The 24178-nt window shown below is 43.7% G+C and overlaps 2 protein-coding genes across 11 annotated transcripts in view; one reads left to right on the top strand and one right to left on the bottom strand.

Annotated features, from left to right (window-relative positions):
* Positions 1–24178, bottom strand: part of LOC147010884 (ataxin-2-like) — a 269821-nt gene that overhangs the window by 185355 nt on the left and 60288 nt on the right. For 8 of the 10 annotated variants that reach the window (XM_085858770.1, XM_085858768.1, XM_085858764.1 and 5 more), the window contains 5 exons: positions 21931–22084; positions 20799–20920; positions 19736–19827; positions 18414–18635; positions 13375–13550 (listed from right to left, as the gene is read on the bottom strand). In XM_085858770.1, coding sequence (XP_085714896.1) covers positions 13375–13550; positions 18414–18635; positions 19736–19827; positions 20799–20920; positions 21931–22084 — 766 coding nt within the window. Of the gene's footprint in view, positions 1–13374; positions 13551–18413; positions 18636–19735; positions 19828–20798; positions 20921–21186; positions 21316–21930; positions 22085–24178 lie in introns of those variants that run through there. The other 2 variants (XM_085858772.1, XM_085858773.1) reach the window with 2 other exon arrangements.
* Positions 3861–6952, top strand: LOC147010885 (uncharacterized). The gene is given in 2 exon segments (XM_085860321.1): positions 3861–5583; positions 5586–6952. Coding segments are annotated over 2 exon segments (3090 nt in total).

Raw genomic sequence — 24178 nt, 5'->3', positions numbered from 1 at the left:
CTAAGGGACCTGAATGGTGGTTTGCGAATCTGGTAACCACAACAATATATATATATATATATATATATATATATATATATATATATATATATATATATATATATATATATATATATATATATATATATATACACATACACACACATTTATATATATACATCTATATATATATATATATATATATATATATATATACACATACACATATATACAGTAGACTAGGTGTAAGTCGGCAACGTGTAACTCGGCACTTCGCCGAAGTCGGCAGCGTCAAAAAGTCCCGAATTTATCTCATGTTAAATCCCTTTGAATAAAGGGTCATCCCTCTGTAAGTCGTCATCTCTAAGTCGTCGCTTCGTCTAAGTCGTCAGATGTTGTCCATTCCCACGTAATGGAAACTCAAGTAAATTACCACTCCTAACTCGTCACATGGAACTGCTGCCTCATGAGAAGCCCGATTTCATGGAATCGTGATGCTCGCTCATTGGTGTACACCGCCAGTGATAGGCTATTTATAACTGCGTACACAAGTTGATCGCACTGCAGGCAGGACAATGGTGACTAAGCGTAAGCTTACAACTAAAACCTACCAAGAAAAATACGACATTATCCAGTTTTGCGAGGCAAATCCACTGATGAAGAAAACAGACATAGCTGAGAAGTTGGACATCAAACGGCAGACAATGAACGATATCTTGAAGAATAAGGGCAAGATATTTGGACAAGTGGAGAAGATCGTGAGGCCGGTGGGAAGTGTGAAATGCGTGAAATGTGTGTCCTTTGAAGATGTCGATGACGTGCTCATCATCTGGTTTCGGCAAATGTCGGCTAAGCCAAATATTCGGTTTCGGCCGATTCGGCCAAATATTCGGCCGATACTGTCTTTCGGTGGAGGATTGCCCAGCCAACATCATGGAATACAATGACCGGTTTGAATCCTTTCTCATGCACCAGATGCCCAAAAGTTTGAGGCAGTCAAACATAACGGATTACTTCGCGAAGAAGTAAAGGATCGATCGAGCTTCGTGTTGAAGTCCGATCATGGTTTTATATTGGCTTGTTTTGTACATTACCAGACTCACTTACACATAGGCATTGAGTGGTAATCATCACCACGATGACTGTGTGTCATGTAATTTGTCACCAAACCATCATCGATGGTATACGAGTTGTCTTACAGAGTTGTTCATTATCTTTACTTTTGATAAACTGATTCATGAATTCCATCTTTGCTTGATCACTTTCCAACTCACCAACTCACCCCCACCTATGCCCCGAGGATTGTGTTTTCCTTTTGGTACAATAGCCGGCTCTCACACATACGTGTCCAGGCCACGCGCGACTTCATCCTTCACCCCACAGTCATCATGAATGTTCGCATACGTATAAGTCGTCACATTTCTAAGTCGTCACTTTTTTCTCGGTCCCGATGGTGACGACTTACGCCGAGTCTACTGTATGTATTATATATATATATATATATATATATATATATATATATATATATATATACATATATATATATATATATACATATACATATATATATATATATATATATATACATATATATATATATATACATATATATACATATATATATATATATACATATATATATATATACATATATATATATATATATATATACATATATATACATATATATACATATATATATATATATATATATATATATATATATACATACATATACATATATTTTTTTTTTCCCCCGTCTGGTGGAGCATCTCACGACCTGCCAGTACGATGATACTGAGCTCGACAGTCTTTCTGGGGAGATAGTATGTCACCTTCGGTCGCTCATTGAACAGTTTGAGCACTATTTCCCTGAGCTGGATGTGCAGTCCTTTTCTGTGGTTCGGGACCCTTTCATAGTCCAGTCGATATGTAGAATATGAGGCCAAGATGTTCACTTCGGGAAGAAAGCATGAAAATTTGTACATAGGGGTTTTTGAGTATGCTGAATCCATTTCTAACCGGATCCATGCTGGCAAACCAAGGGATCACACTCAAAATGAAGAAATCAAAGATGGCCGCCCTGCGTATTGCCGATTTTGATATTTTGTCAGAACTTTGGTTCTATTTGACATAAAAACATGATCTTGGTGCCGATTTATAGGTTTTTAGGGTCAAAGAATTCAATGAGATGCCTTAAAATACCATAAATGTGATTGGAACAAAATCCAAGATGGCTGTCCTCTGTAGGTAATGCAAATATCAATCTCGTTTTTTTTTTCTGTTTGGCATAGAACATTATCTTGTGGCTAAATATAGGTTTTTCGGGACAAGAAATTCAATTACGTAGCTTTAATTACATTGTATTCAGAACAAGATCCACGAAAGTCATCAAAACACTTAACACATAGGGTGAACAATTCAATGAATTAATGCTTTATTTTTGTTCACTTCTCAGGAAGACCATAGATGTGTATCATTTCATTATTCTAATGTTTTATTTTGTTTTCAGAACTTGCCATTAATCTGATGGTTTGTTTTATTTTCAGAATTGGTCATTAATCTGATAATTTGTTTCATTTTCAGAACATTAATCTGATTAGGCTACATATTGTATGACTAAAACTGAAATATTTGATGTAGATATCTCAGTTATATAAATATAGCAGATTTCACTTTCTTTTCAGGAAAGATGGTGACCATTCCAAGGTGCATGCCTACCTGTAACTAACCTGACGTAGAATAGACTAATACGGCAACCAAGAAAATAAAGCTGGACAGTGCTTCTGATGTGGTTTTGCCTGAAACAGATTGGACACTTTTTGCCCTATGTCAAAAACGTTCATCGGAACCGCTGAGAGACCCATCTCAATCCAAGGATGCCCATCAGTCCCGAGCTTATGATACAATAGCTGAACATATCCAGGAGCTACACTCACTTGGTGCCTTGCCAATGGACATACATTTGTCACGTTTGGATGACGGCCAAGGTATAGCTGCAACTCTTTCCCAGCACAATGCAAAATGGCACAAAACATGCCACATGAAGTTTAGCAAAGAGAAAGTTGAGCGTGCCCGCAAGAAGATGGCCAAAGTAAGAGAGACTGAGACTTCTCCACTCAAAGGCAGACTATGAAGGGCATTCCCTGGTTCCTCCATTCAAACTGACAAAAGCCTGTCCTGCTTCTTTTGTGACGACAAAGTGGAGGAAGGTTATCATAGAGCTGCTACAGCACAGATAGACGCAAATGTTCGAAAAATGGCAACAGAGCTTCGTGATACACGACTGCTTGCCAAGCTGTCCTCAGGTGATATGACCACAATAGATGCTGTATACCACAAACAGTGTTTGACTGCCTTATGCAATAGACATCGCACACTTGTCAGGAAAGAGGCTCAGAAGGAAGATCCACATCTAACGCCTGAGTCTATAGCCTTTGCCGAATTGGTATCCTATATTGAAGGGTCTTGACAAGAAGAAGAGCACGCTGAACAAATTTTTAAGCTGTCAAGCCTTGTACGACTCTACAGGTCACGACTTCAGCAACTTGGTAGCGATATACCAGAGCGCACAAACTCAACTCGTTTGAAAGAAAAGCTTCTTGCACAAATTCCTGACTTGGAAGCGCATAAAAGCAAGTATGAGGTCACGCTGACATTCAAGGATGACGTTGGAGAAACATTGTTGGAGGCAAAGAAACGGGACTGTGAGAGTGATGCTGTTGTTCTTATGAGAGCTGCTAATATAATCAGGAATGAGATATTTCAGAAGCACTATAAGTTCACAGGATCACTGACAGACGAGCAGTATGATGAAACATGGCTTCCTTGATGGCATTAGTTCAGATGGTACTTGGCGGTACAAACATAAAAAAAATCAGATGGAAAACAACCATGTTGTGAAAACAGCTGCAATATCCATAGTTGAATTGATTACATTCAACACAATCAAAAGTAGAAGAAGAGAAGCCACTGCTCCAACGACTCGGCACAGCCTGGAACGTGAAACTAGATTCCCTCTGAACATTGGGTTGCTGATCCACAATAAGACCCGAAAGCGTGACTTGATCGACAGCCTTTTTGAGAAAGGGTTGTCTGTATCTTATGACCGAGTACAACAGATAGCAACTGATGTAGCAAACAGTGCATTGGCCTCTTTTGGAGATGTTGGAGTTGTGTACCCCAGAGTCCTGAGAAAGGATCTTTTCACAACAGGCAATCTGGACAACATCGACCACAATCCTTCATCCACTTCAGTGCAAACTGCATTCCATGGAACCGCCATCTATCTCACACAGCATGTTACTAATGAATGTGCAGGCACAGAGCTTCAGAAGACCCCTATCATTGACAAGAACATGCCAAGAACAAGGAAGATGAAGCCAATTATGGAGTCATACATGACTGTCCCACCGGCTGCTTTCCCAGATGATAGCCCTACTCCACACAAGACAGAGGGACAAGCTGTTCCAGAAATGTCTCCAGTTGATTCAGATGACATGCAGTTAGCTTGGGCAAGCTCAGTTGAAAATCTTTTGAAGAAACCTGAACTGAATGCAGATGATGATATTTCTTGGTCGGCACATTTCGCAGCATCACAAGATTCCTGCCCTAGACCACCAGCAATATCTGGACTCGTGCCATTATTTCAAGAAAATGCTCATTCTCTGGCGATGGTAAAGCATGGTATGGATGTAATCGCTCAAGCTACAGGACTTGTACATCCTGGACAAGTCCCAATATTGACCGTTGATCAACCACTGTTTGTAATTGCCAAGAAGATACAGTGGACCTGGCCAGAAACCTACGGGGAAGACAAGTTCGTGGTGATGATGGGCGGTTTGCATATCGAGATGGCCTTGCTCAAAGTTCTATGCGACTGGCAAGATGGCAGTGGATGGGTGAGTGTGATGACGACTGCAAACGTTACAACTGATGGTAGAGGTGATGCTCTCAAGAAGGGATCGTTCACAGCCCGTTCTCAGTGGGCTCATCAAGTAACAGCTGCTGCACTTTTTTGCTTGCGTAACCAAGCATACAATTCCTACAAAATTGAAGTTGAGGCAGAAGCAAATCCAGCGATGTCATTCAATGACTGGTGCACACTCATGGAGACTCAGCATCCCCAGTTTCAATACTGGAGCAAAACCTTCAACCTTGAAGTTCTCTTCCTTCAGTTCATGCAATCACAGCATGAAGGAAACTTTGAGCTATACATTAGCACCCTGGGGAGAATAGTGCCTTGGATGTTTGCCATGGATCACTTCCACTATGCCAAGTGGTTACCAGTTCATGTGCGAGATTTAATGCAGCTACAACATGAATGCCCAGGTGTTTACAAAGAATTCAGAGAAGGTCATTTTGTAATCCAAAAGACCACCCATTGCTTCTCCATGATGGCACATGACCATGTGCATGAGCAGCTTAATGCTGTGCTGAAAGGAGATGGTGGGATAATTGGCATCACTGAAAATGAATCAGCCCTCAAGCGATGGTTGATTGCTGGTCCTGAGATGGCCAGGATCATACATGATGTTGAAGTGAGCCTATCTCATAAGGAAACCCATGACAACCGACATCATGAACAAACATTGACCACACAAAAGAGATTGCCTCAAATGTACAAAGCATGATAGATGTTATGAATGAGCTTGGTAATCCCTTCAGAGAAACGAGCACTGATCTCCTCACACTGGACACAAAGGTCATCATGGCTGATGAAGTCATCAAAAACATCTCGGAAGCAGAGGAAATAGGAAAGAATCAATACAAAACATTAGTTGATTCGCGGCTTGTGAAGATGGAGAAGCCACTCCATGAAACTGTTCCAAAGAACAATCTTCAATTGTTCAAGTCTGGAGAGCGGAAAGTGCCCTCAATGAAGAAGTCCAAATTGTCAAACATGAAGAGTGACCTGCAACTATTTTCTAGAATGTACATCTCTTGCCAAGCACAAAATGGTGATATGGACATCTTCTTCCAGCATGAGAACCACTCTTGGCCACCGTCTCTGGCTGAAAATAACATGATGCGACTCGGAGAAAAAGCTGAATTGCTGAAGTGTTTGGAACCACTAGCCCAACGTCCACAGAACACACCTGATGTGGATGTGAAGATCTTTGACGGGGCTGCTCTCGTCCACACATTGGATCCGAAGACTGCCACAACAAACGTGAAAACATTCAAAGACTATGCAGAGTGTGTCTTTGTTCCATATCTCAAGAGGCAACTTGTACATGTTGCACGAGTAGAGGTTGTGTGGGATGCCTATAAGGCCGACAGTCTCAAAGCACACACCAGAGAGGGCCGAGGTACTGGAGAAGCTCTTCGAGTTTCCGAGAAAACACGATTTCCACACAACTGGAAAAGCTTCTTGCATGTTGACAGCAACAAGACTGAGCTCTTCAGATTTCTAGCCACTGTTATCGAATCTGAATCAACAGTGCCAGGGAAGATGCTGGTCACAACGAAAGGTCAGAATGTTGCCTCCTCTGCAACACTTGATGTTTCTGCGCTTCAACCATGTTCACACGAAGAAGCAGACTACCGAATGATGCTTCACTGCTTCCATGCCTTCACCAATGGCATGAAGAGGATCATGGTGCACGCTACTGACACGGACGTCTTAGTTCTAGCCATTGTGACTGCAATCAGCATGGAAGATTGTGAACTTTGGTTAGCTTTTGGCCATGGTGCACACTTTTGGTATATTGGAACACATGTCATTGCCAGTGAGCTTGGTAATGATTACTGCAGAGGCCTCCCATTTATGCACGCCATATCAGGATGTGACAAGGTGTCTTCATTGAGCTCCGTCGGTAAGAAGACCGCTTGGGAAGTATGGAAATCGCTTCCAGACATCACTGAAGTATTTCTACGGCTGTCTGCTACTCCCGATGAAGTTACAGAAGCTGACCTGAAGGAACTCGAAAGATGTGGTTCTGCTGTACTCTCGCACGTCACAACTCACTGATGTGAATAAAGCCAGGAAGCATCTCTTCTCTTACTGTAATCGGAAGCTGGAGAACATCCCACCGTCACGTGCAGCACTTCTACAACATGTAAAGCGTGCTGCTTACCAAGCAGGATACGTCTGGGGTCAGGCATTAGAGGCCAATCCAACACTTCCAAGTCCTTCCGAGTGGGGGTGGCAACTCGACAGTGAGCGAATCTGGGTGCCCTTATGGAGTACCCTGCCAGAAGCATCAAAGGGCTGCAGAGAACTTATTAAGTGTGCATGTAAAAAACGGTGCACAGGAAGATGCCAGTGTGCTAAAGCAAGCCTCCTGTGCACACAGCTGTGTTTTTGTGGTGGACAATGCGCAGACGTTGTCAGTGTCCGAGATTAAGTTCCTTTTTGACATTTGTAATACAATTCAAACTCATTTCATCTAGTTTGGTATTATATCAGTAAAACCGTTTATTCCCTGCAAATTCCCAATAATGGAAAAAAATGACAAGTGTACATCTATATTCTTTGTGAATTATGAGTGTGAACAACATTGCTCTCAATGGTTCATCGAAATTTGTTAAAAGTGTAACTGGATCTTCCTACTGATACATTTTATAGTAGTAATAAAAAATACTTTATTGAATTTCTTGTCCCTAAAAACCTATATTTAGCCATAAGATCATGTTTTATGCCAAACAGAAAAAAAAAACGACGAGATTGATATTTGCATTACCGACAGAGGACAGCCATCTTGGATTTTGTTCCAATCACATTTATGGTATTTTAAGGCATTTCATTGAATTCTTTGACCCTAAAAACCTATAAATCGGCACCAAGATCATGTTTTTATGTCAAATAGAACCAAAGTTCTGACGAAATATCAAAATCGGCAATACGCAGGGTGGCCATCTTGGATTTCTTGATATCGAGTGTGATCCCTTGGTTTGCCAGTGTGGATCCGGTTAGAAATGGATTCAGCATACTCAAAAACCTCTATATACTAATTTTCATGCTTTCTTCCGGAAGTGAACATCTTTTTGACATATCTACTGGACCATTCATGGCTCCACTGGACTTGATTGCTGATGAAGATGATACAGCACAGGAAGAGCTTATACAGCTCCAGCAGGATTCAGGAGAGCAGGCTCTTGCGCGGACGAATTCGTTGTCAACATTCTGGTGCAAAATGCTGCCGTCGTACCCGACCCTGTCACGGCACGCCATTAAGGTTCTCATGCCATATCCTTCATCATACTTTTGTGAGCAGTCGTTCTCCACCATGGTGGTTATTAAAACAAAGTTCAGAAATCGCCTAGAAATGGAGCATGATATGATCCTGGCATTGTCATCTACTTCTCCATGAATAGAGAAGTTGGTTTCTGAAAAACAGGCTCATCCTTCTCACTGATATATCTAAATGTCATTCGGACTAAACTTCTGAAATATTCAACTGTACTATTTGGATACTGTCGGCTATTCTCCGTTTACTCGTCTATGAAAACATGACGATGGTGCATAAAGTAAACAGTAAATTTTCTTGTCATATGAAATCTTATCTTGCATATTATGAATCTTTTTGGTAGCGCGATGTAGAGAGGTTCTGAAATTAGGTCGCCACTAAAAAAGTTTGAAAACCACTGTGTTAAGCGCTCCCGAATCAACAAGATAGATAGATATATATATATATATATATATATATATATATATATATATATATATATATATATATATATATATATATATATATATATATATATATATATATATATATATATATATATATATATATATATATATATATATATATATATATATATATATATATATAGCCTGGTGTTGGCGTAGTGGTTAGGGTAGCGGCTTGGTATCCAAAAGGTCCTGAGTTCAAGCCCTATTGGCCGCTTGAATTAATACACACCAGAAGGTTGACTCAGCCTATCATCCTTCCGAGGTCGGCGAAGTGAGTACCAGTGTACTGGGCCCGGTGTATGCCCCGGTGAGAAAAGGTGTACCATATCCCTGTGTCGTAAGAGGCGACCAGGGTTGCGTCAGGAAGGGCATCCGGCGTAAAACCTGTGCCAAATCATTATGCGGATCATAACGGATGATCCGCTGTGGCAACCCCTAACGGGAGCAGCCGAAAGAAGAAGAAGAATGTATATATATATATATATATATATATATATATATATATATATATATATATATATATATATATATATATATATATATATATATATATATATACGTATATATATATATATGTATATATATATACACATATATATATATATATATATATATATATATATATATATATATATATACACATATATATATATATATATATATATATATATATATATATATACATATATACATATATATCTTCTTCTTCTTCTTCTTCTTTAGGCTGCTCCCATTAGGGGTCGCCACAGCGGATCATCCGTATGATCCGCATCGTGATTTGACACGTGTTTTATGCCGGATGCCCTTCCTGACGCAACCCTGGTCACCTCTTACAACACAGGGATAATATATATATATATATATATATATATATATATATATATATATATATATATATATATATATATATATATATATATATATATATATATAGATATATACACACACATACATATACGGGAGAGGACGGAGGGAAGGGAGGGGAGAGGACGGAGGGAAGGGAGGGAGAGGACGGAGGGAAGGGAGGGAGAGGACGGAGGGAAGGGAGGGGAGAGGACGGAGGGACGGGAGGGGAGAGGATGGAGGGAACAGAGGGGAGAGGATGGAGGGAACAGAGGGGAGAGGACGGAGGGGAGAGGACGGAGGGAACGGAGGGGAGAGGACGGAGGGAAGGGAGGGAGAGGACGGAGGGAAGGGAGGGAGAGGACGGAGGGAAGGGAGGGAGAGGATGGAGGGAAGGGAGGGAGAGGACGGAGGGAAGGGAGGTGTAGAGGACGGAGGGAAGGGAGGTGTAGAGGACGGAGGGAATGGAGGGGAGAGGACGGAGGGAATGGAGGGGAGATGATGGACGGAACGGAGGGGAGAGGATGGAGGGAACGGATGTGTAGAGGATGGAGGGAGGGGAGGCAGAGGATGGAGGGAGGGGAGGGGAGAGGACGGAGGGAGGGGAGGGGAGCGGAGGGGAAGAAGAGAGGGGAGGGGGTAGGATGGAGGGAAGGGAGAGGAGAGGATGGAGGGAGGGGAGAGGATGGAGGGAGGGGAGGGGAGAGATCGGAGGGAACGGGGGACAGAGGACAGAGGGAACGGAGGGGAGAGGACAGAGGGAAGGGAGGGGAGGGGTGGGATAGAGGGAAGGGAGGGAGAGGACAGAGAGAAGGGAGGGGAGAGGATGGAGGGATATTTCTGTCATATTTGCATGGAATTTGTCCATAATTGGAATGCATCTCGTTTAAAAAAATATATACAAAAAACACTTACTCTTTGAAGTGTTGGAACACTATCATTCTTATGATAATCGAGGCAATAGATGTATGTGCCCTGTCAAAATCAGTCCAACATTGAGGTAGTCAAGCACAGGGGTTCTTTGGGCCCTGTAACAGCAACTTTTTAAAAAAAGTTCAGTCAAGGCTCGTGGAAGAGCGAGAATTTGACTTCCTTTGCTTTTCATTTTAAAACGGGGTTCCTAAATGCTATATGGAATGCAATTGTTCCTAAATGTGTGCTCATCTATGCAAAATAAAGGATGGTAAATCACCTTCCAGTGGGTGGTGCTTCCAACAACATTCCAGGGATTGTTGTTGTTTTTGTTGTTTTATGGCAAATTCTATTCCAAGGGACAATTTTGAGGCACACAATACAAGGAAAGAAAAGACAAAATTAACAGGATTATAAAAAGTAAAAGTTGCGAGTCAAATCAAGTTTCCACATAGGACTGAAAATTAACCCCCATCAATTGGGCAAATCGCAGTCCAACTAATTACTGACCGATCCTGGCTCAAAATGTGCTGACCCCAGCCATTTCTACAAAAAAACCAATTGATCATTGTGGTGAATTGAGGTGAATTGAGGGACATGACGCGGGATCACATGTTGTGCGTCTCGCGTATAAGGGGAGGTCTCCGCGGCACGGGGTGATTGTCCCCGGGGCATTGCCATTTACATCGGCTGTTCACTTGGTGCTCGTTGACTGAAGGTGCTCATTGACTGGTGAGAATGGAGATTATATCGAACTCCGTGCTTACGCGGATTTAGTCTGCAATGATTAATCGCACATGTATACGTTACTGCTTATGTACTCCTAGCTGAACCTGTATTCCCCGGTGTGCCCGCAGGAAGCGGCTCCAATCAAATGGAATAAAGCCTAAACTCTGAAGGTTCTTCTCTCGCTCTCATTTCAATCATCATTTGCTGATATTTCCATTTGACAAAAATAATTTTGTCAAATAGAAATCAGAGTAAGAGGAGGAAGAAGAGGAGGAGGAGGGGGAGGGAGGAGGAGATTGGGACCACACACTGTACAGAGCGTTGGTGCTGCATAAGCAGTCTCCTTGGCTATTGGGCACAATCCTGGACAGGTCGCCACTCCGACACAGTATACCAACATGCTGGCACTCATTTTGCCGACCTCGGAAGGATAACAGGCCAAGTTAACCCCACCTGGTATTAATTTAAAAGCTGAGCAGGATTTGAACTCAGGACCCTTGGATCCAAAGCCTGCCACCCGAACCATTACGCCAGCACCAGGCATCCACCAACAAATTACCGATCAATCTCGGTTTTGCTAAAGAGAAATAGTACACCGGCTCGAAGCAAAAATAAATAAATAAAATTCCAGAGGAAGCCCTACCCGTGACTTGGCAGAAGCACAAGGCCTGTTGCTCTCAACGCAGAACACATTTTAATATCTCTCTTGGAGTCTCGCTCCCTCTGCCCTCCAGCCCACCCAAACTACTTCAGGACGCACGTCTCTGATGAACCCTCTCCTGGTTAAATTCCCCCAATCCAGGCTTACCATCCACCTCTACTCTCTTGTTCTTCCTTTTTACTGTTTGTGGAACCACTTTCTGGAGGCGGTTTAATCACCCTCTTCCCTCCAGGACTTCAAAAGCAGGTGGTGTACCACAATCTCACGTAATTCCCCACCTTTAATGGCAATGTTTTCTTTTACCCCCATTAACCCTACCTCACTCTCCTCCCTTACTTGCAGGTTACTGTGTTTCCGCCCCGACTCTCTCTTTTTGCTGTTTGTATCGTCATTTTCTTGCTCATGTCCAATGGTGGCCCTGCTGCATGTTGCATGACAGCATTGGTGATTTTCCATGTTGACATAACATGATACTTGAATATAACAGGTCACAAGCAAATGTGGGCAATTGGGAGAAATATTGGAAAAAAAAACTAGGAAATTGGCATTGGAATGTGCAAGTATGTGACTGAGGAATGCAGGCGACTCGACAGCCATATGACAAGAAGGGAGTAAATGGCAAGTCATGTCAATAGTATAGAGATGTAATTGAACATGTGACACAAATGTTATCAATCAACCAATTTGAATAAATGTGATGGGAGAAGGGTGAAAGGGATCAAAGTATTCAATGGCTCAGCATTACAATTTTCTCTTCCAACCACATTTTTATAGCTTTGCAAATAATTTGCATACAATTCTAAAAGCTGAAAATGCATAGATCTTAAATTGATCATGGTACAGGTTGTAAATACCAATGTCAAATTACGAATAAACTTTGATGCTATGCAGGGATTCTTCACCAGTCAAGCATCATATCAACAAGCCAATAAGCAGAATCTTAGAGCTTGTGTATATCCAACCATGCGATAATAGACATGATATGTGTTAAACAGCATCAGGCAAAACTTCTAGTTTACAAAATGCTAATGAGCACAACTTTAAACTCCTGCAACATTGACAGGTTAATCAATAAAAGTCTTTAAAATACAACCACCCCATACAACATGTGGGACAAAAATAAATACAGGAACCGACTAAAACAGCAAATCTGCCTATCTGACCTGCACACTCCCTCCACCCCCAACGAAACGAACACATATATCGACCTCAACACAAAGAAAGTCATCTATCAAAAATCAAAGTTAAGCTAACTTTGGAAATAATCATGACAACCCAACTTCAGGATAAAACTTTGACCATCTCTCATGGATGTGTTTGAATGACAAATGAAGAGGGAGGAGACCAAAACAACTCATTGAGCATTTTAAGGAGAAATGAGAAAGAAAGAAAGTGCCAGTCAATGAGAGTGGAGATGAAGCTTTCAAGCTTACAACTTTAGCTTAACCACTGTAGTATTATAACCAAGCAAACGAATATATCAAATTATAAAAACAACCATGACAAAATCTTCTCTTTTAAAAAAATCTATACACACTTTACAGTACCAAAGTGGCAAACCAACATTACTTGGGTATATTCCTTCGTTCATTTCTTGCACTTTGCTTACCACCAGCCAGAGGCCTTGACTCAAGTACAGGGCTGCTGCTTTGCTCAGGGTATCGATATCCACCACGATGACTCGTCGATGTCATACTCTGCCGACCGAACTTTGGAGAGTTCTGCCGTAGGCCGCCCCTGCCCAAGCCGTCACGGCTGCGTTGATTTGGTGGAACATAGCGGCCCCTGCCAGCACACATTGTATGGTCACTCACTTGGATCAGCATTTTGAGCCAACAAATAATTTTAAAAAGATTTAGGATCTGATAAGTCAAATGCCAATTTCTGTCCATTATTTTCCAAATTTCAATGGAATGGATACAGTATATCATTCAAACAAAAAAAAAATTCCAAAAGGAGATATTGTTACGAATCTGGAAGCCATGAGCACTCAACATACAGGTCCGATAGCTCAGTTATTTCGATAAGCAAAATGTGGATAGATAGCTCCCTTTCCCTTGTTTAATGGGAAATTAGATGTTCATGTGCTGCGAAGTTATTTTGATAGTCAGGGTTTTCTTTTATTTTTACACCACCAACATCGTCTACAACAACGCCAGCATCACCCTCACCTTCACCTCGCTCTGGCCGATGCCATGGTGGGCGGAGTTCAAGGAGGAGCCTCGCGGCGGCCCTCGACCAATCAGCGTGCTATGAGTGAGGTGGTCGCTGCTCAGCCAATCAGACCCCACAACGGTGAGAAAGGCGGTCCGCGTGACGTCACCACGCCCCCGGGCCAATCGACGGACATGCCGCTCGTTTTGGCCAATGACAGGGCGACAAGGGATTCTGCGCGCCAAAACCGTCCAGTGAGGGAGAGCGGGGAGGGCGGAGGCGTACCCTCCCCTCCTGAAGAAGGGTGAATAGGGTTGCGGCGCGATCGGACCGAGGAGAGAGAGTTTTTGAGATAGTTGATGACCATCGAGCAGGCAAGGTTGTGGTCAATCTGACGGGGAGGTTGAACATGTGTGGAGTTATCAGCCCTCGCTTTGACGTTCAACTCAAAGACTTGGAGAAGTGGCAGAGAAACCTCCTGCCTTCTGGACAGTGTGGGATACAGAGGAGAGTTTTGGTTGCCGAGACGAGCGCTGAAGGGAGCTCTGGATTCTTTCATTGCATCTTGACGCTGGCCTGGTTCGCCCGCGTCAGCCGAACCACACGAGGTGGACAGGTCCATGTCCTTCTGGGTATCTGTGTGTGTGTGTGTGTGTGTGTGTGTGTGTGTGTGTGTGTGTGTGTGTGTGTGTGTGTGTGTGTGTGTGTGTGTGTGTGTGTGTGTGTGTGTGTGTGTGTGTGTGTGTGTTTGTGGGTGGGCCCATCTGTAAGTAGGAATTGTTTAAGTGCTCTTTGCTGTACATACTTGCATCTCTATAGTCGGATAACTCTGCTTCTTGCGTGCTCCACCCTTTCCCCCATTATAAATAAATACATCTGTTAAATGTATCAGATCGGTTCTGCGTTTCTTCCATTGGCTTAGCATGGCACGTGTTGGTGAATTACAAAGGCTGTTGCCGCTGTAAATGTACATTTGGACTGACGGGACTTCAGCAACCATCCGTTCGGAGTTGCGCACGGGTCGGGCACGCTAACGGTTCGACTCGTACGAGTGCCGTCGAGGGTGTGAATACTAGGTAACTCGCCACGTGGATCTCTCGGTATTTTGAAGATTGGCAAATAAGCCTGTACCATGTGATGGAATTATTGACGATTCACGGTCCGGTAAGCGACCCGTACCCTCGGAGTTTTCCAAAAGGTATGATCTAGATTCCGGGTGTTCGGTAGAGTCAACCCTACCACCCCACCTAGCGGTCGTGCTCACAGCTGATACCTGGCTCCGCAACAATATGTGGTGGCAGGGTGAAAGGAGGTGTGAAACAAGATGGATGTATTGTTGCGGAAATGGGCCCTTAGTGGGTTATTAAATATAGAATTAGCCCAGACCCCCCTTAAATGCATGTTTAGCCAGGTTGTTTGGCAATCGGACGTTACATGTGTGTCGGGAGGTGTGGCAGGCTGTCCAGTGTTCATAGACTGGTGGTGTACCGAGAGGCGCCTTCTATTTTCCTTCCCCCCTTCTAACTAAGCCGCTACCCAGCGCCCTGAGAGTCAGTCAACAAGACGTGTCAACAACCCATTGGTGGAGAGTGGCTGCAAACTCGAACAATGGACCAATCACGTGTCCCCAGAGGTGCTCCAAAAAGCCCGCCCGAAAGGCAAGAAGCGACTGCTGTGTCGGTCTGGGAACGGCTTGAGAGAGTCTGCGATCTGCTTCGTGAGGAGTGACTCGACGAGCTGTTCCTCCTTGGCCTGGATTCGCATACTGGACCTTGTGAGAAACCAGCTGGAACATACTGTTACGGCTGTGGAAATTCGCAAACCACCATTCAGAGCCCGTAGGTGAGATATCTCTTAAGTACATGTGTAGTTAGCCCAAATCCGTTGTCTAGATGGAATTTATGTGATCCATCCGGGCTGCGATGCTTTGAGTAAGTCATTTTTCTTTCCCTATCTTTTATTTTAAACAGACGAAAACTGCCAACGATGCTGGTGGGTTTTTCGCGCCATTCTTCTCCGCGCTTGGTGTGAGGGAGGAGAAGGGGGAGGGGCAGCTCATCGCCGATTGGTGGATGACCAGCGTGAGGCAGTCGGGGTGAGGGAACGCCCCTCTTCGAGAACCCTCTCGAAGGAGGGTGGAGCCGAAAACGGAGGCGGAGTGAAGGGCGGAGCCCCGGGGGATAAAAAGTTGGACATGGAAGGAGCGCTGTTGTTGCTCTTGCTCTCTTCCTGTCTTCCGGCTCGCTCGTCCTCTTCTCTTCCTGGTGGCCGCTGGCCTGGTCGTTTGTGGGGCGGTACCGAGACCCCGCTGGCGGGACGGAGCGTCAACGTTTCCCCCCCTTCTATCCGCGCGCCGGAAACTCCATCCGTGGCGTCGAGCGGCCAACATGTGCCGGCGCGAGGCACGCCGGAGAGGACGCGCCAACCACGCCAGGGCACGGAGTCGCGGCCAGGCGCGACCACATCGACAGACGTAGGAGAGGGACTCGACGGCCCAAAGGGAAGTCACCATTTCTTTTCGGGGTTTTTGTGTGAATGTGTGTTGGCGCCGTGTCTTGTAAAGTAGAACTGTTTAAGTGTTTCCGAGTATCGGTCTTATTCGGTTGTAGCTCTGCATTGTTGCTGTTGTTTGGGTTGATATATGTGCATTTTGACTGTTTGGCTGTATATGTGTGCTCTCCGTGTGTCGTGTAAATAAAGTGCTTGCATGTTGAACTGTGCCCGTTTCGCTTAGTCTCCTTCCTTTTAATTGACCCTCCATCCTGCTTCACGCAAAGGGTTCATAGTGGGCTTAATACACCCGATAATTAATCGGAATCGTCGAGGCCGACGATAACACCGCTCGGTTATCACTGTAGCACGGAACGGACCGCTTAAGCGGTTCGTGTCCGGAGTCGGCCTGTGGCGAGGTACGATCGCCCGGTCGACCATCCGCGCAGGTACTTAGGTAGATCGAATTTGGCGAGCAACCCTATCCCGCACGGGTGGGCAATTGGCACGGTCGTGGTGGGGTTAAACCCCTACCCGTGACTAGCTCCCGGTGTTGTTCCGAGAGGGTCACGACAGAATTGTCCGTTCCGGTGGGCGAGGCGGCCGCCGTTCGAGTCGAGCGGCCGATCGCACGCCTGGTGGTTGCGAATTCGCAACAATACCATAGATCTTCCTCTCCTGTGTCGTCGACCTTACGGGGGCTGGACGCGCTGAGACTGGTGCGCGAGCAGTGCCGAAAGGAGTGCATTGCCACCATCTTGCCATGCGGCGTGCGTGGGCGGTGCCAACAAAAAGGAGGCCGTCGCCGTCATCTTTCCACGCGGCGTGCTCGAGCTGGGCGCCCGAATCTGTTGACATCGGCTTCTCACGAGCCGCATTCGCGTCTTTGACACTGTTCCTCTCGTCCATGAGGCATCACCAAGTACTCTGTGTCTTGTCTGCATGTGGCCAGGTCTAAGGTTTATTTCTTTAGGGCTCCCTTCAAAACCCGTATCCGTCGCTCCCGAGTTAAGAGCGGGTTATAGATTAATGATAACGTTCGTGAATGCTTTGCTTGTGTCGTGTTTCCCCGATAAATCTGGCTGATTCATATGAAAGTTTCCGCCTCAAATTTATTCGTGCCGCGCTGAGGAGCAATCGCTCGATTTGTATATAAAACCAAACGGGCTATGGACTGGCAGACTTCGCTCGGTCTCTGACAAACCCAGTCTGAAGCCGGGGTCTATATCCCCAACTGGTAAGGCCCAGGTGTACTTTGGCATCGTGATATGAGGCGCGTGACCCGAGACCTGTGCCGAACTAGCCGGCGTTATAACCCCTGAGACGGCGGTGCTGTTAAGTGACATTGAATCTTCAACATCTGTTGTCAGGAGTGGGATGCGAATCCCTCCACCGCCGAATCCATAACAGTATTTCCCCACCAAACTTCACCTATAGTCCTATAGATCATGTATAAAATGTGCATACTGGTGGTTTGTTAAGAAGGAATATTTACAATAATTTTTTTTTTATTATGTATGACAATGCCTGCAAAATGTCACCTTTGGAAGAGTGCTTAAATGCTCATTTGTATATTTTAACACCAACTGCTCAAGTCTCTCTCTGACCTTCAAAGTGTTGAAAAATTTCACCTCCTAGACTGTATATCCTCACAACACACATCCACTCAATGCGATACATCTACTGTCTCCCTTCATGTTTCTTTTCACTGCTCCAATTACAGGTTGCCTATGGTTCCCACCCACCATTTCCACTTCTAAAATAGTTTCCTCACTTTGGTCACACCTCTTTACAGTCCTTCGCGCAAAGTGCTCATAAAAGCACTGGTTCCTACATCTTACCTTAGGGTCCTACACATTACAGCAATGACTGTATCAATGTGAGAAAGAAAGACGCGCAGACAAAAAAAGGCATGTGTGCACAGTGTTAAATGATGCAACTCCATAAGCAAATGCAAAAATTCCACCATTTCGGCAACAGATGTGTCGCGAGACAGTTGCTCACCTTGGATAGCTACCGCCAGGACTCTCCTTGTCTCTTTCACTGGAGATTGCTGTGGTGATCCGGCGTGGCACCGCACCAAACTTATCCTCTTCACTACGCTCATCATCTTCTAGATTGGTGTGCGTACGGTACTGCGGGGTCGCCTCGATTTCTCTTGCCAACTGCTCGGCACGGGCTTCACGCTTTTGGAACTCCTCAGAGTCATCGCGCTCAAGCCGTGTGCTGCCAAACACACGAGAGTAAAGCAGCAAGAAATTAACCTTTTAACAACTGAGCCACTGTGTCAAAAGGTTGTTTTATCATTATTGCATGGTGCTCTCTCAGGGGGGAATGGCTCAACAATAAGGCCAATTCACCAACTTGAAGCACCAATATTAATCACGGCAGTGTGGTCGACAGCCATTTCAAAATTAGTTCAAAGCTTGTAAAGTGAGGTTACATCTGCTGTCGAATGAAGAACGAGTCTTGCTAATGAGGGCTTGTGTCAATTTGCATCGGCGGACATGTAGAATGACAAATAGCATCAACAGGTTGTGGATTGACGTATGCCAACCACTGTGGGAAGCAAGGAGATGCTGAGTTTTAAAGAATTAACATTCCGTTCACTCTTTTGCTCCAACAAAGAGTTAATGCCCAAAACATCGGCTTCTCCTTGTTTCCCACGGCAGAAAGAATACCGCAAACAACATCCTGTTAATTCAATATATTGAATCTGCCATAATTGCATGTTTTCTGCATTATTATCGAAAGAAATGTAAATAAGCTATCGATCTGAAGGACCAACTGGAAAATTCCTGCAGGAATAATCAAACATAATAAAGTACCTGCATGGACGAGTAAACGTAAGGAGAGAAAATACAAGGCAAAAATAAAAATGTATTATCTCAGGTACATAAACAAACACATTGGTAATCTGTTAAACAACTCGAAATGAACAAAGTGTATATCTACAAAGTGCATCATTTTGGAATACAAACGCTATTGAGTTTATTTCAACTTGCAGAAATGCGCGATTTGTTGCAATTTCACATTCCATTGAACAGTTGCCTTTGTTAAAATATAAAACTGCATCACGATACAATGTGGCCCATTCAATAAACGTATCATTATTCGTGCTGGTTAGCGTGTGTGCCGATTTGAGTGTTCAATCAAGGGATCATGCACAACTGTAAAAAGGTTTTGGTTTGTGACAATGACACGTCAGTACCATTGTCTCACAGGCGGCATCAGTGCTGTAAAACCGCACCTTATGGAGTAGAAAAAAAGTAAGTACAATTTTGCAAAACATCCGTAATCGTAAGATGGAACATCTCAAGACTCACGTGTAAGTTGAAAGGGTACTGTCATAGGTCGACTTCACACCGTAATTCTCCTCATTATACCTGAACATTTCATTTGGATCCCAGCCATTAGACTGAAAAGAAAGAAGAAAAGAAAAGTGAGTCAGTCAGATTTCAACAGAACAGCAAGAGATAAAAGCGTCAGCAAGAAAGAAAGTGAAACGGAATTTTAGTGCCTTACGAAATCATAAGACTTGGCATCGCCAAATAAATAAATAAATAATAAAATAAAAATAAAAATCAAACAGTGCACCTATTTTTATTTTTTTTTGATAATTAACATACATGCTCAGCATTTCCTCAAGCCTAAAAACATAATGGTAAGGAATCTTCGAAAAACTGACAGTAAAGAGAAACCACAAAAGCATTTCCAAAATTGACTTGCGCTAAAATGGAGTCGTTGTCAGTGACCCATAACCCCCACCCCCCCTCCCCCCGCAACCACACACACTTAAAGATATGTATCTTTTTTGTATACAAATCTCGGCTCAGGGAAGAATGAGGTGACAATGGACAAAAAGGCAACACTTTTAACCACAGGTCTGTCCCTATGCTTAACAAAATTGTGCAATCCTACAAACACATCAACAAGTGACTTCTACATAGGCTGGTTATAGAATGGAACTCAATGGGACCCATTAAAGGAAATGCACAGGCTCATAGAAGCCTTCAACATGAGTTTCCTTCTTTTGGTACAACATGCATCTTAAGCAGTAGGTCACCAATCTATTCGACCCACATTAACAATCCTTATACCCACACCTCTTACCTACAAGTTTCCATCTTATTTTGCTCTTTCCTCTCCTCCTTTAGCTTTCATTCATCCACCTGCTTGTTTGTGCCCGGGTGTTTTCCCCACCACCAGACTGACAGTATGTTACCATTCTTTCATCTGTCAACTTGTTCTTCCACAAGTCTAAATTCTGTATTCAAAAAAGGCCTCCTGCCTTATAATTATCCATAAATTATCTTCATCAAGCCACTGGTGAGTGCAATAAACTGTGGTTGTGCCAGGGCACAAAATGCGTTTTGGAAATCAGCACACCACATCAGTTTCGAGGGAAGAAATGTCATCATTGGCGGTTTCTCCTCCCTGCCAGGGCTCAAGCTCCCGATCTTGGTGCTCTCCATTCACCCGTCGCACAATAACACCATCCGTGAAGCCTTCTATACAAAGAAAGTAAGTTTGAGAAATAGTCAGAGCCCAGGAGAAAAGCACCACAATCCACTAAAGGGATATTAGTCTCACGTAGCAGTCTGAGATTTATTCTGATTCTGATGTGCCATACTCTAGCTTCCAATCTTGGTGCTCTCGGTTACAGAGCATGAACCAGTTTCTTGGCAAGGGTTTTACTGGGTGGTTTGCCGTTGCCTTCCCAGCAGTAGTTAAGGCAAGAATTTGAAATTCGGCCATGGTGCCGGCGATAGCTCACCTATTCTTCGAGAAGGACACCATGGGATCTTTAATGTCCACCAACTAATGCTGGCAGATGGGATGCTCAGTTTAACGTCCATCCGAGGGATGGCACACACATTGATGAATCATCCTCCCTGTAAAACACCTGAATGACAGTTTATAGCTGGGCCAAGATTCAAACCTTTAGGCCAACCTGCCAGCCTCATAAGATTTATACAGTTTAGAAAATGAAAATGCACTATAATTTTTGAAAAATAAAATTACACTCCAGAGCACATTCAGGTTTATTTATTTATATCTTTTAAAACTTTTAGACTTTTGAACAAGTCCAAATCAGGTGGCAGTCTCAGACAATTTGTGGTGATCAAAGTTAAGACACGTGGGGATGAATCATCCAGTGAGGTACAAAAGCAAAAAACGATGATGCCTTTTAAAATAAAAATAAATTTAAAAATTTGCATCTCATTCAGCATCAGGAGAAAAACACTGTTCTTTTGAAAAGGAAACAAATTTTTAGCATATGTAAACCAAGTAAGAATCATAAGCAATTCGCTGGTCTCACAAACGTTGACTCATATGCCAAAGCACACTGCTGAGAAGAAGCACCTGCACATTGTTTGCTATGAAACACGACCACCAATGACCTTCCAATTACGTGAACTATTAACGTGTAGAAAAATTGAATCATTTGTCAATCCAGAGGGATTTTTATGAAACGCTGCATCATAAATGCAATGCAAAAGAGCAAACCTCCCAGCACCTCGTGCAGCGAAGTTAAGATCAACATCCTTGTACTGCATCATGACATAATCACTTGGGTTGAATACGATGGTGTCCAAAATCTCCTCAACTCGTGGTCCTAGTGGTGAAATATCAGGCTTCTGCTGGTGAGCTGCTTCCAAAACCAGCTCAACCTAGATTACATGACACAGCCAAAAAAAAAAAAAAACATTTCTATATTATATCGTTCCAAAAAAGAATAAACATTAAAAAATAATAATAACAAAAAAATAAAAAACATAAAGAAATGGGACTCGTCATTGAATGTTGATCGACAATGATTCATCATTTTTCATGTGGATATGACATGGGATGGATGGGACGTGTGCCCCCCCCCCCACCAACCCCCTCCCTTGTGTTTGTGTGTTCTTGTGGATCAATAACCTTAATATTGTTTCTCAGGTAACTTCTACGTTTGTAAATGAAGTTTAAAGTATTGAATATCAATTCCTGTAATACATTTTCTCCAAAGATCCCTATCCCACACTGACTGCTTCCCAAAGATCTGGCAGAGACAGTTGGGTTTTAGCCAATACCCCATCCATCCAGCGCACGCACGCACGCACGCACACGTCCTCTGACCTTTCACAGCAACTCCAGGATGCACGTGCTATTCCAATTAAACTTGCAATATCCAGGATTATTCCTTGCTTCTCCCATCTATGAAACAACCTTCCAGAGGCTGTTCTGTCTCGCTCTTCCCTCCAGGACTTCAATCAAGTATTCAAGACAGCTGTTCACCAACATCTCAGATCAACTCCGATCCAAAAATCATGATCTTTTCAACCCCAATGAAGTCACCTTCTCCCCACCCCCAAATTTCCAATTTTTCCTTCTTGAGAGCATGCTTCTGTATCCATCTTGTCCATCTTCTGCATCACACTTTACCTCTCATTCTTACTGGCATCAGTTGTTTGTCAGTCTTCATCTATTTGGCCTGTCATCCTTCCGAGGTTGGCAAAATGAGTGCCAGCATGCTGGTATATTGTGTCAGAGTGGCGACCCATCCAGGATTGTGCCCAATAGCCAAGGAGACTGCTTATGCAACACCAACGCTCTGCACAGAGTATGGTCCCAATATCCTCCTCCTCCTTCATCTATTTTGCTCTTCAGTCCTGCTGTTGAAGTCTCTACTCTCTTTCTACTGTTCCTTTTGCTCTGCTGCATCCTGATCCATTCTATAGCTCTTCCATGAGACTCGACTTTCTACACAAAAAAAAGACAGAGGAAAGAGATAAATAAAATAGTAATAATAATAATAACTATAATAATAATGTCAACCGTAACACCAAATTCACTACTAAGTTAATGAGCATAACCAAAATTCATGCCAAAAAATTCCCAAACAAGAAACAATGTTAAAACCTTAAAATTTGCTTTGAGACACCCTGCTGACCAATATTCTTTGAAAAAAAAGCACACCATCTTTGACAAGCACAATATAACTGTTCTGTGAAGAGTGAGGAATAAGGGTGGTTGTGCCAACAAAGTGAGTTGCACTACAAAGCAGAATCATCCTATTAAAAATATGAAGGATTTTTAGATGCTGGGAAGGTATGTCTTTGGAGACATCGGTAAAAACAAGCCACGCAAAGTAACGCAATTCCACAACATGATGAAATTTCAAGACGTGATGACATTACCTTTCGCGACAGGTCAGGTCAAGTCAGGTCAGGTCAGGTCAGGTATGAGAGCATGCACCAGAGCAGCGTATCACTGCGTCCACTTTCCACTGGTACTACAGGGGGCCTCCATCTGGCCATCCCCCAGGCAGATGCCTGGCCAATCTCCATCTCCTCGAGATGCTGATCAACCTGCTGCAACCACGAGGCACGTGGTCGGCCCATTGGCCTCCTCCACTCACGAGGCTCCCTCACTGAGAGAATCTGGTGAGAAGGATCTGCGTCAGTAAAATGAGCTACATGTCCATACAGCCACACCTCACACTCACCGATTATGCAGGTAACAAATCTCATTTGAGTCTCTCTCAGCAACCGCTCGTTGGACACAAAGTCCGAACAGCGACAGCCAAGGATTCTCCGAAGAGACCTGGTACCAAAGGCATTAAGTCTCCCTCTCAGATCCCTGGTCAGAGTCCATGTCTCACATTCGTAGAGCAAAACTGGAAGCACCAAGGACCTGAAGACTCGGACTTTCGTCCTACCGCACAAGTACCGGCAGTGCCACACGCCATGATCCAGTGACTCCATGGCTCCCCAGGCCCGACC

The sequence above is a fragment of the Eptatretus burgeri genome, chromosome 16 (genome assembly GCF_056783735.1).
Source record: "Eptatretus burgeri isolate ZD-2024b chromosome 16, Ebu_testis_v1, whole genome shotgun sequence".
Lineage (NCBI taxonomy): Eukaryota > Metazoa > Chordata > Myxini > Myxiniformes > Myxinidae > Eptatretus > Eptatretus burgeri.
The sequence above is the reverse complement of the archived record's forward strand: the minus strand, read 5'-3'. Positions and strand labels throughout refer to the sequence as shown.